The sequence below is a fragment of the Cloeon dipterum genome, chromosome 4 (genome assembly GCF_949628265.1).
Source record: "Cloeon dipterum chromosome 4, ieCloDipt1.1, whole genome shotgun sequence".
In the NCBI taxonomy this organism is placed as follows: Eukaryota; Metazoa; Arthropoda; class Insecta; order Ephemeroptera; family Baetidae; genus Cloeon; species Cloeon dipterum.
Genome location: NC_088789.1, coordinates 7,367,885 through 7,384,035, shown reverse-complemented (window position 1 = coordinate 7,384,035; position 16,151 = coordinate 7,367,885). Strand labels below are relative to the sequence as shown.

The following is a 16,151-nucleotide window of genomic DNA, read 5'->3' as shown; positions in this document are numbered from 1 at the left end:
ATATTGCTGAAAAATACTAACTCACCTCCACCCTTGGTCATACTGATGACAGTGTCATTCTCTTTTTATATTATACTCTCTGCCTGCACCTCAGAATCGACTCGACGAGCACGCTACTGCTCCTTCATTCTGATGTTCACAGTCTCGCTGAAGACCTGCTAAATTTTCACCCATCATTATTTGAAATATGCTCAATTTGAAGTACATAAATCGTATCCTCTGCCTTCAGCCTGGCTTGTGTATTATAAACCAAAATGCTAAAACGCTGCTAGACTAAATAAATCGCTGTTGCCCACCGCACTTTTGGTCCAGCTGAAGAGACTGAAAAGCGCGCCTCTAACTGCAATTTCTGTTGCATAATCAACTAAATCGAATTTGTGTTAAATAATTACACAGTGGCTCATCTCAGCATCTGAATGGTTTACTGGCTATGCTGCTCTCACTCCAAAGATATTATTTATTGTTTTGGGCTTCTTGTGTTGTCGACAGCTTTCGAATGTTTATTTTAGACAGACGACTATCTACTTTTTCTTTTACCACGTTACTCTATCTACTCTACAATCAGTTCCTTTTCCTGACGAGATCCCCCAGACTGGCGTGGTCTCTATCTGACTGTTAGCAATTTTTCTGTTTTCCGCCTCAGACTTTGGTGCACAAGCTAATATTGATTGACTGACTAGTTACATTGAAATCTTGGTGTTTCCCTCTGGCTCGTGCAGCACAGTTTTTGGTTCAGTCAGGGAATATGACGGAAGGGAGCGTTTTCTCGTCCTTTGATTTTTTTAACTTAACACGAAACTAAGCTCGCCGTTTTTTGAGGTGCCATTTTTGGCTAAGAATGAATTTCCCTTTTTGATGTAGTAAAATATCCTACATGAAATCTGGTTGTTCCTCTTCAGCATTCACCTACTTCTTCCAACTACAAAATATTAAATTGTGTGTTGGATGCAAGCAATTTTTTCTTCTTTTCCCCTTTATATTTAAGACAAATCTAGATTTTGGTGTGTTAAGGAAATTACGCTAGCATATAATGTATAAATCGCAGTTTAACAAGTTGTTCAGTGGTATTTAAAACTTGTGACTTTTATCTAAATTAACATGCTTGCGGAGATTATTATATTTGCCTGCAAAAAGGAGTTGTATTCTTTGAACAGCAGACAAGTATTTTATTATTGTTACTGGTAAAAGCAGATGCTTTTGTTTTCCTTTTTGAATTTTGATTTGTTAAACTTTGAAATCTTACACATATATATTACTGTTTTTGTTTTCTTCTTGCTCCCTAGGCGCCATATTAACAGGTAAAAAGGCTGGCGCATATCGCAGCCTGACGTGTTCATGCCTGCATGGCTCTAAATTTGACTTTTCATTCCAAATTGATGTCTCCCTCTCTTATATCTGTACTCTAGGTGCATGCACCTCCTCTTTGCCAATTTCCATGACTGTGCGTAGACATTCGAATCGATGTTTTATCATTAACTTATTGGCGCATGTTGAGTTAAAAATGTCTGTTAAGTAATTTTGATAGATTGTGTTCCAGAGGTAAAATAAGGATTAAATTTTGATTTGGTTGATGTGATGCTGATATCAAAAAGTGCATTTTCTGATGGCTACGTTATTACGTTGGAAAAAATTCAAAGCTTATACCAAGTTGCTTTTGCCTATACACATCTCTAGAGTCATATTTTCATTCATCACTTTATTTTTTGGATCCAGAGTAACATTGATTGTTATTACGTGAAACGCAGATCGAATTATTTTCTCACTCTATTTTGATATCTATCTAAGTTTGCTCAAGAAAAACATAAATTTTGTAATTTTTGATCTTGAAATCAGAAAAAAACGTGCACAAACATACTGTAGGGTAGGAGTAGAAGAGTTATATTTATTTAAACAGATTGTTGCTAGGATGGTCTTACTTGAACTTATGTAACACAATCAGTGTTGAAAGTGAATAGAATCAGGCAGAAAAATGTAGTGTCCACTTTTTCAGTGTGCTGGCTCAAAAAATTGGCTTGACAAAAAGCAGTTGTTTCTTTTTTATTGTTTTATTTTCCCACAATCTGTTCTATAAATTGATAAGACATTTTTTCAATTAATATTTTTTTGCCACCTATTCTCTTTTGACAAGCCACTTTTCAGTTTCCTTTGGTGCATCCTTGAGACAACGTACCAAATCACTTGCAGGTGACTTTTCGTTGGTTGTGAACTCTGACAAAAATAAAATCACCTTGCAAAGGGTTTGCGTCGTTCACTACACCTTCTCTTTCGTTAGTCCTGTATATCTGTTTCCTTGAGCAAAAATTGAGTGTTTCTGTAGACTTAGTTTAAACATTGGCAGATTTTGCAAAACTGTGTTAAAAAAATAAGTGAAATATAGAATTAACGTCATAATTATAGTGTGACTGGAGAATGTACTTTGATTTGTGGCATGGTAAGACCAACCTAGATGAGTAAACATTTAATTATTTGCAAAGTAATTTGTGACACTTAAACGCAGGATAGGTTGTTTTGTCGTTTGTGTTCCTTTTTCAAGTGGAAAGTGTCCAAAACACAGTTAAGATATTTTCCTCTAAATTCACTTGAAGGTGTACAGACTAAAACCGACTGACGTGTACAAAGAAGCATCGAGTCTCACGACCAAAACGCTCGTTTGCGCTTGCTTGTCTTAATTCTGGTGTCGTCTTCTCCATTGCAGCTAGGCCAACTTTCCTCAACCTGAATTTCAACCTTAACTCTCTACGACTTCAGCCATCCGGAGCCAAATGTACGTGTGTCAGTCCGCAAAGTGTCCGTCTTTTGTTTTCTGTTCAGTTACCTTGCTACTTTTCGTTCAACCTTCTTGACACCAGTTTATGTTTAGGATTGCTTTTATATTTTGTTGTACATTATTTGATTTGTATATTTTGTATATTTTACTAACTCAAATTATTATTTTGACGATTTCTATACTGATTTGATTTTTTTCTGATTCAGAGTATGTCATGTGCTTTAATTTTGACAAATCTCACCTTTCAGCAGCTTCTCCTAACCCAACAACTGGGAAATTGGGTCTCCGCATGAGCACCCTTCATGAAGAGCAGCCAGGTGGAGAAAACTATGGAGGAAGCGGTGAGCCTGACCTGGAAGAAGTGGACGAAGATGAAGAGGATGAGGAGGAAGTCGACACTGAAGAGGTTTGATTTGTTAAAATAATTACCTGGGGCTTAATTTGTCAGACTTTCGGCAGTGGATTTATTCTTTTTTAGCTTCAAAATAGGGTTTTAAAACCCCGTAAAGAAATTTTATTTTTAACCTTGGTTAAGATAAGTATGAATTTTCAAAATGTTTAAAATATTTAGATGCACCGTCAAAATGCAACAGCCATGTCGACTTCTCAAACCGCCGAGTCACTCTCCGAGTACATTTCCCATAGCAGCACAGCTAGCAATAGTAACAAAAATGGAACACCGAGCACAGCCTCCAGGTTGGTTTTTCTCTTAAAGTTTTAAATTCTCCTTCAACCAGTATTTTCTTTTTCCAGTGGCTATGGTAGCAACTATGGAGGCGCTCTCACCAGTGAGGATTCTCTTTCCCTCCAAAGTGTTGAGTATGAGTGCATTCCGAACGAAACTGTCGACCAGCAGATGAACAACGTTCAGCCTCCTCCAAAGCCAGACATGCAGCAAATTTCTGAGGAAATATTGGCTGAGGAAGGAGTCGAGGAGGATGGCTGGGAATCTAATCTGTCATGTTCGCCTGACAACAACAATACCTCAAGTAGGTTTTTGAATTGAGTTGTAGCTCTCCTGCATAAAAATATCCTTTATTTGCTAAATTTAAATACATTTAACTTTCTTTAATGCTATTTTACTTATATTAAAATTGGCTAAATGAATGTTTCACTCACCAAAACTCCATTCAGCATAATTTCTCAAGGCGGCTCAGTTTTGTTGATTAAAACAAACTGACGGCCGTCATTATCCTGCGATGCTTCTCAAAGCTGTCAATAAACTGCTTCACTAACCTGTCAAATAATAACACTGCTTCATGGCAGAGCGGGGCCGCAAGAACCATCCTAACAGGGCGTCTTTCCCTCCCGCACACGTTCAAAAACTGCTTGCCACTCACAACCCTCTGAGCAATTCCTCGGACCGTCTCTTGGCGGAAGGTAACACACTTCTCTTCACAATCTGTCCCTTCCGAGTTCCACGCACTCCGCTCTATTGTCTAAGTGGAGCCTGAAACGGTTGCTAATCATCTCCCACCCTTCAGATGGATCTGACTCTCCTTACGGCTCCCGCTACAGCCTGAGCGGCTGCGGCGCCCTTCCTGACTGGATCACTGTGGGCGAGAAGGTGCTCGTCAGGCCCTACTCGCTGCCTGGCACTGTTGCTTTCATTGGGGAAACACAATTCGCGCCTGGAATTTGGGTTGGAGTCGCTCTCCAGTCTGCGACAGGTATCAACATGTACCACTATTTTGTGCTACGTCACATTCGTCAATCGCCAGTGTGAAATAGTTGAAAATGCACAAATGATGATGACTCTAAATCTTTCCATGCTAAAATATTCATAAAAAATTGTAACATCAGGATACAATATTTAAATTATTGAACAATTCAACCAATTTTTTGAAGTCAAATGCAACATTAATGGTTTACCCTATTTGAAAGCAATTTTTTAATTTGCAATTTATTGTAATATTTCTAGGCGTGTAAAAATTTTTGATACAAAAAATACAAATTTTCGCTCGATTTAACCTTGCAATTTTTGAGTTGAAAAGGGGAATTGAAAATCATTAAAAATGAAGTAAATCATGAATCAGTAGTTTCAAAATTCAGACTTTTCATGTCAAAAATAACTAAGTGCATTATATTTGATGATGGGACTGGAAATAATTTCACTTGTGGTGTGGCATTAATTATTTGAAATTACAATATTAAAGTCATTTGGATTTTTGGAACGGATTGATAAATAATATTTCCCCATTCAGGAGGGAAAAATAATGGCACTGTGCAAGGAGTGAAGTATTTTGAGTGCAGGCCAAAGAGCGGTCTTTTCGTCAGGCCCGACAAACTATTGCCAGACAAGAGAGGAATCAACGCCAGGTCAACCCCACCCAGCAGCGGAATGAAGCGCAGTCTTAGCAGAGGTGCGGATCAAATTCGCAATTGAAAAATCCGTGATATAAATTTCTTCATTTTGTTGCAGGTGATAATTTGTCCAGAAGTCGCGGAGAAGGGTTGCACAGAGCGAAGTAAACTTCCATCACTTCCTGTCGCCCGAGGCAGTATTTTTAACCATTAAATGGCTCAGATCTTTCATGGCTAGAGATAAAAGTATGTGCATAGCTTGAAAGTGTGCAGCAGCAACTTGGTAAGTGTGAGAGGCAAAGAGGTTGGTGTTGCCGAGAAAATAAGCTAGGCTTGGTTGCAAATCACACGAATTTTTGAGAGGCAAATATTTTGTTTCAACGAGACTGAATCGAAAGATTTGTTTTTTGGTGATTCACAAAACAAACTTGTGGGTGCTTTTGATGTTTAGAAGGAAGCAAGCCATCGAAATTGGCCTCTTGATCGTTTGTCCGTTCCGAGTGAAACACACACACACATGCTCCCGGGAAGGGAGGCGCATTATGTCTAGAGAAGGGAAAATATTCGTGCAATATGGTGTCATTTGTCTTCTCAAGGAGATTTTTAAAAGAGTATCAGACGTCCATTATTTGGCAGACATAGCAGGTTTGTAATGTATCAAATATTAAAATCCAAGCTCATCCACAATCTGGCTTTTGCCCATTTTTCTTTCCAAAGTCCAATAAATAAAAAGCACGAGATAAGAGAAAATAAATAAAATTTTCGACTTCAGAATGTTTCAAACAAATCAAATACATATATATTATATCGAATAGGAGTAAATATTTATATTTTAGAGCGTTAGCCACCTGTAAAGCATTAACCATACACAGAATAAAAAAGTCACGAATTTCTTGCCTTGCGTTAAACCAAACATTTCATTGTAAATTCATTCATAATGCACTAGCGTAAAATCAGCTTCAGAGCGTTTAATTTTGTGATATCTTGATTTTTGCTCTTCAACTGCAACTCGCTCGTGTAAATGTTAAAAATCAAAACGCGCGCAGTTGACTATTCTCATAGAATATATTGGTCAATAGTGTGTGTGTAAAATACCACTTCTCTCCTTGAGGCAGATTCCGATTTGGCAGAGTTTTATTTTTTAATACAAATTACTCTCGTTAGATCTCTTGATATAAATATGACACGTCATGTAGATACTTACACAACAGCACATTCCAAAATTAGACGGACTAAGTTAGGAGCAAGAACGAGAATACTTATTGATTGTTGATTCTGGACCGTTGATTTTTTTGTTTCACTGATTGAATTGAGCTTATTTCTCAAAATTAGTTGTTAAATGTGTACATAATTTACATTAGTTTTAGACTAAGTGTGCAATCAAATTGATGCCCAATCATGTGTCGCAATTTTACTTGTAAACTAGGTTGAGTGTTTCCTGAAACAAATGAGACAGATTTATCGGTTGTGATGCATCTCTATGATAAGGCGCCTTTCCTGTATGAATATTATTCATTTTCCTGACATTTTGGTTTATTTAAATTATCCATTTTCTGCGCGAATTTGTACTTTCCGGTCATATTTTTATGAGGAATATCATCCCTGTACTATGATATATACGATTACGAAACGTAGGAACATATATATTTATTTCCTAGCACACTGTAAAGACAAAACCTTTGAACCAACTCTAAATTATTGAACCATGTATAATGCCACAAATATCTCTATGTTGTAGTTTATTTCCTATGTCAATAAATGTGTTAATAAACTCTTAAAAATCAGGCCTTTTCCTTTTAAAAAACGGTAAATTTTTTAATCTCTGCTCATTGTCAGCACATCCTGCGGGCTATGAACTTACCGGGTCCCAATAACACCACTGAGCGGATAACATGGGGCCCGAGTGGCCACAGAAAAGCTTGGTCTCTTTTCGCCTTCCTGAGCTGAGGTCTATTGATTAAAACGCTATATATTTGTCACGAAGGCCGCTGGAAAAGTGCGAAAACTAGCAAGTGGCGAGCCAGCGCTGGTACGCCTTCCAGCCTGTTAAGCATTTTGAGTCACTAAATTTTATAATTTAGGCAGAAAAATGTAAAATTAAAAAAACCCTCCATTTCAATTAGATTGAAGTATTTTTATTTATATTGAAATCGGTAAACTTTTTTTCGATTCAATATCAAACAAGCTCTTCTGTGTTGGCATATTGCAGCTCTTCGCTGTTCTCGTATTCACACATGTCCAAAGCAATCTATATCGGGCATTTTATGGGATTAAGATTAAAAAATCTAGATGATCTAGAAAAATTACCTCGCAACTTTCTCGCACCACTCTCTTCTCATCCTCAAGGAACAGCTGCAGGATCGCCATAGCTTTTTCCGTGGCGATGGCGCCCAAGGCCTCGGCGCACTCGTGTCGCACCATTTCGTCTTGCGTCTTGTCCTCGAGCCCTCCTATCAAAGCGTCGACGGCAACAGGTTCTTGGATTTGGCCCAGCACAAAAGCCAGCTCATGCCTGAATAGAGCTCCTCCGTATTTGAGACCTATGCAAATGAGAGCGAAATATAAAAATTAAGTTGACGTGATAGGGTGGTAAAAATCCTACCTTCGCTTAAAATTTTGGTTGACTCTTTGGAATTGATGTTTCGCAAGGCGAAGAGAGCTCTGTACCGTTCGTACAGGTCTGTCGTTTCGCTCAGTAGTTTTTCCCTGAGGAGTTCCAGGTTCCTCTCGTCAGAAGCTGGGGTCGGATCGACGGAGCCAAAAAAATCGTCCTTTCCTCCTTCATTGCCACTGGCGACCCATTCTATCCTTCTTACAGCCAGCTGGCATGTTTCTGCTACAGCCACCACGTCATCTTTTTCGAATTCCTTAAGAACGGGTAAAACGTCGCTTCGGCCAATAGCACCAAGGCCCTCAGCTAACAACACAAATTTTTATTATTAAAATTAAATCATAGATATGTAGTAAAATATTTTGTTTCAAGTAATTTAATCCATTACCAGCTTCATGTCGCACCATTGGGTGCTCATTTTTGTCTTTAAGAACGTCTATCAACACTGGAATGGCTAAATCATCCTGCATTTGTCCAAGGCAATAGGCGAGCTCGTGCTTCAAAAGTGCAGAAGGATCGGCGAAACTCCTCTTGATGCACTCAATGGCAGTGGCACCGCCGATGTTTTTCAACGTGAAGAGCGCCCTGAATCGCTCCTTCAGAGGCCTGTCCGGATTATTCAAGACATCTCCAATCTTCAAAATTTTGCTCTGCTCCACCTCAGGCATTTTTTAACTAAAATAATTAAATGTAAATTTGGAAAATACAGCACTTTGACGTGTGAGATCACAGACACGCAGCAGTAAGGAGGCGTGGTTACTCGGTAAGCAGCAGCAAGCTTCGATGTCGGTTCACCCAGGTACGCCCCCCTCCATCCATTCCGTTACCACGTGTGTTGTGTGTTAGTTGATTGTGCAGCATATTAGCTTCGAGCTCATTGCTTACGGTCCGGTGAAATTGTTTGCAAGAAGAAAGTACTATATTTGTTATTTTTCTTTTGCTAGAATAATATAAAATGGCAAAGTTATGTTTGAGTAAGTGGTATTCATCATCTCTATAAATTTTTGATGAAAACCAAATTTATTTTCTTCCAGAGAAAGGTAGCAAGAGGGTTTTGGCCAGTAGGCGGTACAAGATTGAAAAGCGGGTGAAGGAACACAACAAGAAGCTGAAGAAGGAAGCTAAGAAAAAAGACAACAAAAGTAAAAATCGTCCACTTTTTATTTTGGAGAACTCTAACAACCAAATTTTTATCCAGTCAATAGAAAGCCCGTGCAGATCCCAAATATTTGTCCCTTCAAAGAGCAAATCCTGGCAGAAGTTGAAAATCTGAAAGCGCAGCAAGAAAAGGAGAGGGAGGCCAAGCGGCTGCAAATGAGGGAGGAAAGGACAAAGCAGAAGGACGTTCTGGCTAAAGGCGGTCTCGAAGGGCTCGTGAACAGTGCAGAAAAAAGGGGCAGCGAGCACGAGACGGCGGTAGACAAGGAGCACGCCAACTTCCCTGGCATCTTCACCGACACCACTGTCAAGACCTTCTACAAGGAGTTCAGAAAGGTGTTGAACAACGCTGATGTTATTCTGGAAGTCCTTGATGCCAGGGATCCTTTGGGCACCAGGTGCCCAACAGTGGAGAAGGAGGTGGTTGAAGGGTCCAGGAAGAAGCTGGTCATAGTGCTCAACAAAGCTGGTAGAATTTCAGTCTTTTGACTAATCAACAGTCGTCTAAATACACAAATTTGGTTTTGCAGATTTGGTTCCTCGAGATGTTTTGAACCAGTGGCTTAAGTATTTGAGACGCAGCTTTCCTACAATCCCTTTCAAGGCCAGCACCCAGCAGCAAGGACAGAAACTAAGCACAGGAGGTGGAAGGAAACGTAAAATGGTATCTACTTTGACCCAAGCCGAAATGGAGGGTTCTCCCTGTGTCGGAGCTGAACTGCTCATGGGCCTGCTGGCCAATTACTGCAGAAATAAGGACATCAAGACCTCCATCACCGTTGGCATTGTTGGCAAGTTTTTCTCATAAATGAAATAACAAGGATAAATAAATAATTTACTGCTGTTAATTCAGGTTTGCCAAATGTCGGTAAAAGTAGCATCATCAACAGTTTGAAAAGGTCCAGAGCGTGCAATGTCGGCGCCCTTCCAGGCATCACAAAGTAAATTCATTCCTAGTCTTGCATTGATGTTGAATTAATTTTAAATGCTAATCAGGACAATGCAGCAAGTGCAGCTCGACTCTAGGGTGAAGCTGCTGGACAGTCCTGGAATTGTTTTCGCCACTGGAGACATGTCTGATGCCTCCATTGCCCTGAAAAATGCCCTCCGACTGGACAACCTGGAAGACTATTTCAAACCTGCTGAAGCCATTCTTCAAAGAGCCAACAAGGACCAGGTGAGACTTAAAAATCTTTCTCCGCAGACCAGTAGCCAAAAAATGAATTTGTTTCTCAGCTCAAATCCATCTACAACATTGATGAAGATTTTACGTCGACTGACCACTTTTTGTCCCTGATGGGCAAGGCAATGGGCAGATACAGGAAGGGAGGAGTGCCAGACGGCAGGGCTGCGGCTAGAACGCTCATTCATGATTGGAACACGTAAATAAAATTGTAGTTTGGTAAAGAACTGCTATTAATAATGATCTTGATTTTACAGTGGCAAAATTAAGTACTATGTGCTGCCCCCAGAGGAGACAAGCGAAGACGTTCACATCAGGTAAACATATTGCTTTTTAATTTCATTGTTTGTTAAAATAACTATTTTATCCCAATGTGAATTAACATAGCGTAAATATTAAGATGTTAAATAGGAAAATAGAATCTTAAGATCTCTCCAAGATTGTATGAACAGTGAATTGAAAGGAAATTGTATTAATTTAATATTAAATTACAATCTTTAAAAATTCATTGCATCCAGATTGATCCTAGCTATTAATTTCACGTCTTCCCGAATTTGCTGTTGCTTCCTTTCTCTTTCACTGATAATATTTAATAGTTAAACCAAACATTTATTTCCAGCTCTGAAATTGTGAAGGAGTTGGCTGAAGAGTTTGATATCAACAAGGTGGCTCATGTTGAGAAATCGACTATGTCTAACCTGGGAAAGCTTGCTCCCGAGGATGCCATGGCGATTGAGTCTGACGGCCCTGTCACTGCAGTTTTCCCGGACTTCAACAAGCCAGGCGAGACAATTGTGGTGGTTGAAGAAGAGGCAGCCGACGATGAGGAAATGGACGAGGACGATGCCGAGTTTGAGGACATGGAGGATGATAAAGAGCCCGATGAGCTGGTAAAGTCTGAGGTGCAATTCATTAAGTGCTTGTGTTTATGAGTGTTTTACCGCAGATCGCCAAACGAGTGAAGGTGGTCGCCACTAAGAAGAGGAAGAGAGGCAAAAAAGGTGCCCTGAAGAAGGAAAAACCAGACCCAACCATGGAGCTGGAGGGGAACCTTAAATTGGGAAACATTAAAAAGAAGCAATTTAAGAAGGCAAAAAAGGACCAAAAGAGGCTTGGTAGGTGTTTATCTCCACCTTGAGAAGCAGTCGATTTCACTTTGTATTATTAATTTTCAGCTCGCGCGATTGATGCAATGGAATGAGTACATACTTCAATATTACACTTGATCTTTTATGATATCCAATAAACCACTTTAATATCAACATCTACTGTGTATAATTGATAAATAACACATTTAAATGCTCCAGCGTTAATATAAAGCAGGCTGGTGAAGCCTCGACTCTCTGTCCTTGTTGCTAACGTGCTCTTTTAACCTGTTCATGATTTCGTTATCAAACTCCGGAGGTGTTGGTTTCACGCCTAAAATTTAACTGGATTGAATGGACGCGAAATAAGGTGAAATAAGAAGTTACCGGTGGCCCAGTAGAAAATGTCCCAGTCGTTAGATGGCAGGTTGATGAGACGGTCATAATCTTGGAGGCTCTTTTCGTCCATATTCTCCAAGTATTTAGCAGCAAAGGTGCTGAGAAGGAGGCCATTCTCCGACATGCCTCTCTTTCGGGACTGGTATATCAGACTGAAATGGAGTTTCAGCAATTAATTCAAGTGGGGCTGCGAAAGTTATTAGATTTAAAATTATTTGGACTTTATTTTGAGTAGGCAATAATATTCAAAAAACAATAAGGAGTAATTTTAAACCCAGAGTGTAATAATAATTTACCGAGCTTTCTTCATCCTAACAGGCTCATCAAGCTTCTCCTGGTAAGGTGGAATATAGGGTTCCTTGATACCTTCTGGATCTTTCATGTCATTAAGCCTAACTGCCGACTGGGAAAAACATCTTGAAGGTAAAGCTGAAACCTGAAAGGAGTAAAAAGTTATATTTTTCAATATTAAGCATTATACAGTACGTATCTATATTTTTCTCCTGCTAATTCAAATTTGGGTAAATTGGTATTTTAACATTTTTCTCATTCCAATGCACATGATTTGAATTCTAAATAAATTTTTCTTTCGTGTTACTTTCTCTAATTTCTGATTTCTAAACATTTAGTGTTATATAATGACCATTGCTGGGGATCTTTACAAGAAATGAAATTCTGCACGAGTCTGTGCCGTGATTGAAAACACAAGCAAGATAAATTTCAAAAATGGCAAAATAAATATTTATGATTGTGAAAAACGAGCTCAAAAGGCTCTAGGTCGTAAATTACCCTCAATTTTGAGAAATTTTTGCCTGCGACGAAGCAAATCCTGTTTAGCGCCATGGTTTTTAAAGGTGAAGGTGAAGTAGGTGTGGCCGGCACAGCAGCCCACTCGTCGATTGTCGTTTGTTTGCTTCCGCCGCAGCCGCATGGCGTGTCACACAATATTGTGGAAATCAATCTGAATTTTCTGCTTCCCTTGGTGCATTTTTAAGACATTTTCCAAAGGAAAACATCAAAATGAGTGTACCAGTTGTTTTCATTGACATCACCCTGGAGGAGCAGGTAAATTTGTGTGATTTTACATGTAAAAATTTGTTTTCAAAATGACCGACTGTTGTCACACCTGCTGGCTTTGGCCAGTTTGGCCAAATCCCCTCATGAAGGCAAAACAATGAAATTATTGTAACTAAAACTGGGTTCTGAAATTCCCTCGTTATGTAGTACATAATATCTGCACATTACTTTTTTCTCAAGAAAATGGACTGTACCTTATATGTATTATTTTTTTTATAGCACGCTAAAAAGAAAAAACTAGAAACCATTACTCAAGTATACCCAACCATTTTTAGGCGCAAGAACTGCGATCCTACCTGAATCATGTGGGTGCTGAAATATCGGAGGAAATGTCGCCGAAAGGCATCGAAGACGACCTGCACAAGATCATTGGCGTTTGTGACGCCTGTTTTAAGGACTCCTCGGATGCTGACGTGGAGAAAACACTTAATAGCATTGTGTCTATCCTCATTCAGCTGCCTAATGACAGATCTGAAAGTCTCATTCTGGCGTTTTGCGAGAAATTGACAAAAGCAGCGACTGGGAAATTAAGTGCAATCACATTGAAAGTGTAAGTTGAGGGATACTAACAAAATAATTATTGAAGTAATAAAATTGTAACTAAATTTTTGTTTAGGATGTGGCTCCTTTTCCAATCTTTGGACGAAACAAGCCCAATGAGGTATCACGTCTACTGCCATGTCATTCAGGCTGCAAAACACGCAGAGCAGATCAAATCAGTCTTCCATGATGTTGATCAGTTGAAGGCTCTGTTTGCTGCGTGTCCACCAAACAATGAACAAATGCAAAAGCTCTTGCGGCTCTTGCATGATGTTCTCCTCACCTGCAACCAGAGGTATTTTGAGTCCAAACTGTGAACCAGCAGACAATTAACTGAGGAAAAAAATTCAGCGAGCAGGCCGCCAAGGTGATGATGGAGCTGCTGGGCACCTACACCTCTGAAAACGCCTCTCAAGCAAGGGAAGATGCACAGAGGTGTATCCAGGCCGCGCTTGCAGATCCAAACACCTTCCTGCTGGACCCACTTCTTGCCCTAAAACCTGTCAGGTTCTTGCAGGGACAGCTCATTCACGACTTACTGTCGATATTTGTCTCTGAAAAACTACCCAGCTATCTGAAGTTCTACCAAGACCACAAGGAATTCGTTCAGTCGCAAGGTTTGTCCTTTCATTTTTTTTAATTCAATTTATTTGCCTTATTAACTGGCAGTCTTGTCCAAGATCTTGACAATTTCTTGTTGACTTTTTTTGACAAGGAAATGTAATTCTTGGAATATTATCGCAGTTTGTACTGGCCCATGTCTCCATAGGCTCTGGGCCATAAAAATTGCAACAAGTTATCCCTTTAAAAATAAACAGAAATTCAAGCCTAATCAAGTAGAAAATTGGCTGATATTTGTTTAGTCTTACCTTGGAGATCCACGATGTAGTAAATCTAATGTATATCTTGCTGCAAATATAGCAACCCTAAAAAGTCTAGAACGTGGTAGTATTCCATTTAAAACTGACTCAATTTCCTCCCTTTTTCCCTCTATAATAACTATATAAGTTGTTCTCCTGACAATGAGTGGTATCAAGCAATGCGATTTTCAATCCAATTCAGTTTTATTCCTCTTAACAATTCATTATAATTATAAATTAAAATCAGAATATTAAATATCACATTCACATTTGGGAGAAATAAGGCTTTTAGTAGCATTACTGATCAACTCTCTGAAACTAACGATCAAAATAGCAGCAAAATTTACCACTGATCAAACCACTCGCTACACTACAGCCGATGCCACACAACATTTAATTTATCATACATTTTACTTACTTACATCTTAGGTTTTTGTTAGTATTCTTGAATAACCAACTGGATCATGCACATTGCAGGACTGAATCATGAGCAAAACGTGAAGAAAATGCGTCTGCTGACATTTATGCAGCTGGCTGAAAGCAGCAGCGAAATGAACTTCAGCAAAATCCAACAGGAGCTCCAGCTTGAGGAGGGCGAAGTTGAATCTTTCGTCATCGATGGTGATTATTTAGAGAGAGGGAATACGACCAACAATAAGTTTTTTCTTAACTTGCAGTACTGAAAACTAAACTGGTTCGAGCTCGAATGGATCAATCGTCAAAGAAAGTTTACGTGTCTAGCACCATGCATAGGACATTTGGACGTCAGCAGTGGCAACAACTCAATGACCTGCTTGTCTCATGGAAATCTAACTTGCTTTCCATCCAGGACAACATGAAGGAAGTGGTGGAAGCCCAAACAACGCAGTAGTAAATCAAGATCTTTTATTTGCACTGCTTATTTCCATTTTGTATGTTTATTGATACTTGTGAATGAAGGTTAGGTATTATCAGACTTCCAAGCATTTTCATTTATAAAGTTAAATGGTACCCATAAAGTACAGATGAGACTAAAATGCTTTTTTTTATGATATTTGCAAATCGCAACGAAATTTTCTGCTTGAATATAATATGTTCCAGTATTTTTAATTCATCAGCAGTGTATCGTGGAGTAACACTTTAATCACATTTCCTCAATACTGCTGGAACAATCATATTACCGCCTCAGCGAATTTTGGAGACCTTTAGAAAAAGGCCTAAATTTCCCACAAGGGTTAGTTCTGTTAAGAAATTTTTAATGGTTTATCTTGGAGTGAAATCCTTATATATTCTCAAGGAGGATAAACTTCATATTTCTTACATACTGATTGCAATTAACTTGCACAATTCTTACTATCTGAAAACATTTTGTTAACCAAAAACTATAAGGTAAATTTTAAAAATTTTCTTGGCAGAAATAGCTACATGACCTAGTAGTTAGCTCAGAAATTTTAAAACATGATCTCAAACCGGTAATGAGATTTCAGCAAATAATTTATCTCAGCTTAAAATCTAGGGACTCTTGAAACTTCTCCCCGATCGATTCTTTGTCTTGTCAAGTAGAGTCTTACCTTTCAAGAATCAACACGATTGAATTAATACTTATATATTAATAATTATAATGAATTTTCAAGAAGAGTCTGTGTGGCCTCACAGAGTACAACGCAATGGCGCGCATCACCGAGGGCCGCGTGCACCGCGGCGACGACCCGCTGCACCCGCGGCTGCAACAGCCACCAGCGCGCACCGAGCTCGGCCAAAATGCGTTTGATTATCGAGTCGTTGCGGAGTGGAACGCTGCACCACCCGCCATGAAGGACTGTTCAGCGGCACAGTTTCCAGCAGTGTGCAAGGCATATGTGAGTGCGATTTTGTAAAGTGCTACTCCTCTAGTATAGGCCAATACCGGCTTTGCCCTCCTGGGTAAAGTTTTAACAAGATGTTTGCCAGGTATTCTGCCTTTTCTCACATGTTTTTTATAAATCTGACGACTTTAAATAACATGAATGTATTTTTTGACCAAGTGTGAGAATAAACAAATAAACAATACATCATAATTACATCTTGAATGATATTCCAAGAAAGGAATTTAATCCTATGGATCTGCATATTCTGTTGAATCTAAAATTTTCAACTTGTTGTATACTACAATAATTTTGCAAAAAACTAAAACGCCAAATAAATCCTA

The 16,151-nt window shown here is 39.0% G+C and overlaps 5 protein-coding genes across 14 annotated transcripts in view; 3 read left to right on the top strand and 2 right to left on the bottom strand.

Annotated features, from left to right (window-relative positions):
- Positions 1–6,852, top strand: part of Khc-73 (Kinesin heavy chain 73) — a 36,394-nt gene extending 29,542 nt beyond the window's left edge. For 3 of the 10 annotated variants that reach the window (XM_065488511.1, XM_065488504.1, XM_065488507.1), the window contains exons 23-31: positions 1,284–1,298; positions 2,696–2,764; positions 3,016–3,173; positions 3,339–3,463; positions 3,521–3,756; positions 4,034–4,147; positions 4,252–4,437; positions 4,972–5,130; positions 5,190–6,852. In XM_065488511.1, coding sequence (XP_065344583.1) covers positions 1,284–1,298; positions 2,696–2,764; positions 3,016–3,173; positions 3,339–3,463; positions 3,521–3,756; positions 4,034–4,147; positions 4,252–4,437; positions 4,972–5,130; positions 5,190–5,239 — 1,112 coding nt within the window. In that variant the 3' untranslated portion in view covers positions 5,240–6,852. The remainder of the gene's footprint in view (positions 1–1,283; positions 1,299–2,695; positions 2,765–3,015; positions 3,174–3,338; positions 3,464–3,520; positions 3,757–4,033; positions 4,148–4,251; positions 4,438–4,971; positions 5,131–5,189) is intronic. The other 7 variants (XM_065488505.1, XM_065488510.1, XM_065488508.1 and 4 more) reach the window with 6 other exon arrangements.
- A 332-nt stretch (positions 6,853–7,184) lies between these two features.
- Positions 7,185–8,429, bottom strand: nero (deoxyhypusine hydroxylase nero). Its single transcript, XM_065488524.1, has 4 exons — positions 8,071–8,429; positions 7,674–7,988; positions 7,379–7,611; positions 7,185–7,319 (listed from the first exon to the last, which is right to left on the bottom strand). The coding sequence occupies exons 1-4, from the start codon at positions 8,348–8,350 to the stop codon at positions 7,248–7,250; spliced, it is 900 nt and encodes a 299-aa protein (XP_065344596.1). The 5' UTR covers positions 8,351–8,429; the 3' UTR covers positions 7,185–7,247.
- A 78-nt stretch (positions 8,430–8,507) lies between these two features.
- Ns1 (Nucleostemin 1) lies at positions 8,508–11,287 on the top strand. The gene is made up of 11 exons (XM_065488515.1): positions 8,508–8,656; positions 8,717–8,824; positions 8,881–9,309; positions 9,371–9,631; positions 9,694–9,781; positions 9,837–10,017; positions 10,077–10,222; positions 10,281–10,340; positions 10,643–10,913; positions 10,970–11,138; positions 11,199–11,287. The coding sequence occupies exons 1-11, from the start codon at positions 8,638–8,640 to the stop codon at positions 11,222–11,224; spliced, it is 1,758 nt and encodes a 585-aa protein (XP_065344587.1). The 5' UTR covers positions 8,508–8,637; the 3' UTR covers positions 11,225–11,287.
- Positions 11,244–12,431, bottom strand: LOC135942408 (succinate dehydrogenase assembly factor 2, mitochondrial-like). The gene is made up of 4 exons (XM_065488525.1): positions 12,297–12,431; positions 11,804–11,943; positions 11,496–11,659; positions 11,244–11,442 (listed from the first exon to the last, which is right to left on the bottom strand). Exons 1-4 carry the CDS (start codon positions 12,348–12,350, stop codon positions 11,333–11,335), a joined length of 468 nt encoding a protein of 155 aa, XP_065344597.1. The 5' UTR covers positions 12,351–12,431; the 3' UTR covers positions 11,244–11,332.
- Positions 12,432–12,436: 5 nt separating this feature from the next.
- eIF3m (eukaryotic translation initiation factor 3 subunit m) lies at positions 12,437–14,939 on the top strand. Its single transcript, XM_065488522.1, has 6 exons — positions 12,437–12,572; positions 12,860–13,134; positions 13,201–13,419; positions 13,476–13,741; positions 14,462–14,605; positions 14,662–14,939. The coding sequence occupies exons 1-6, from the start codon at positions 12,528–12,530 to the stop codon at positions 14,853–14,855; spliced, it is 1,143 nt and encodes a 380-aa protein (XP_065344594.1). The 5' UTR covers positions 12,437–12,527; the 3' UTR covers positions 14,856–14,939.
- The last annotated feature ends 1,212 nt before the right edge of the window (positions 14,940–16,151 follow it).

Excerpts from the sequence above, each read along its gene's own strand:
- nero (XM_065488524.1), bottom strand. The coding sequence starts at position 8,350 with ATGCCTGAGGTGGAGCAGAGCAAAATTTTGAAGATTGGAGATGTCTTG. Across the intron at positions 7,989-8,070 it reads AATGGTGCGACATGAAGCTG|CTGAGGGCCTTGGTGCTATT; the intron begins GTAATGGATTAA and ends TTGTGTTGTTAG. Across the intron at positions 7,612-7,673 it reads AACCAAAATTTTAAGCGAAG|GTCTCAAATACGGAGGAGCT; the intron begins GTAGGATTTTTA and ends TCATTTGCATAG.
- Ns1 (XM_065488515.1), top strand. Across the intron at positions 8,825-8,880 it reads TAAGAAAAAAGACAACAAAA|TCAATAGAAAGCCCGTGCAG; the intron begins GTAAAAATCGTC and ends ATTTTTATCCAG. Across the intron at positions 10,341-10,642 it reads AGCGAAGACGTTCACATCAG|CTCTGAAATTGTGAAGGAGT; the intron begins GTAAACATATTG and ends ATTTATTTCCAG.
- LOC135942408 (XM_065488525.1), bottom strand. The coding sequence starts at position 12,350 with ATGGCGCTAAACAGGATTTGCTTCGTCGCAGGCAAAAATTTCTCAAAA. Across the intron at positions 11,660-11,803 it reads GTTAGGATGAAGAAAGCTCG|TCTGATATACCAGTCCCGAA; the intron begins GTAAATTATTAT and ends ACTCCATTTCAG. Across the intron at positions 11,443-11,495 it reads CATTTTCTACTGGGCCACCG|GCGTGAAACCAACACCTCCG; the intron begins GTAACTTCTTAT and ends GTTAAATTTTAG.
- eIF3m (XM_065488522.1), top strand. The coding sequence starts at position 12,528 with ATGAGTGTACCAGTTGTTTTCATTGACATCACCCTGGAGGAGCAG. Across the intron at positions 13,420-13,475 it reads CTCCTCACCTGCAACCAGAG|CGAGCAGGCCGCCAAGGTGA; the intron begins GTATTTTGAGTC and ends AAAAAAATTCAG. Across the intron at positions 14,606-14,661 it reads TGAATCTTTCGTCATCGATG|TACTGAAAACTAAACTGGTT; the intron begins GTGATTATTTAG and ends CTTAACTTGCAG.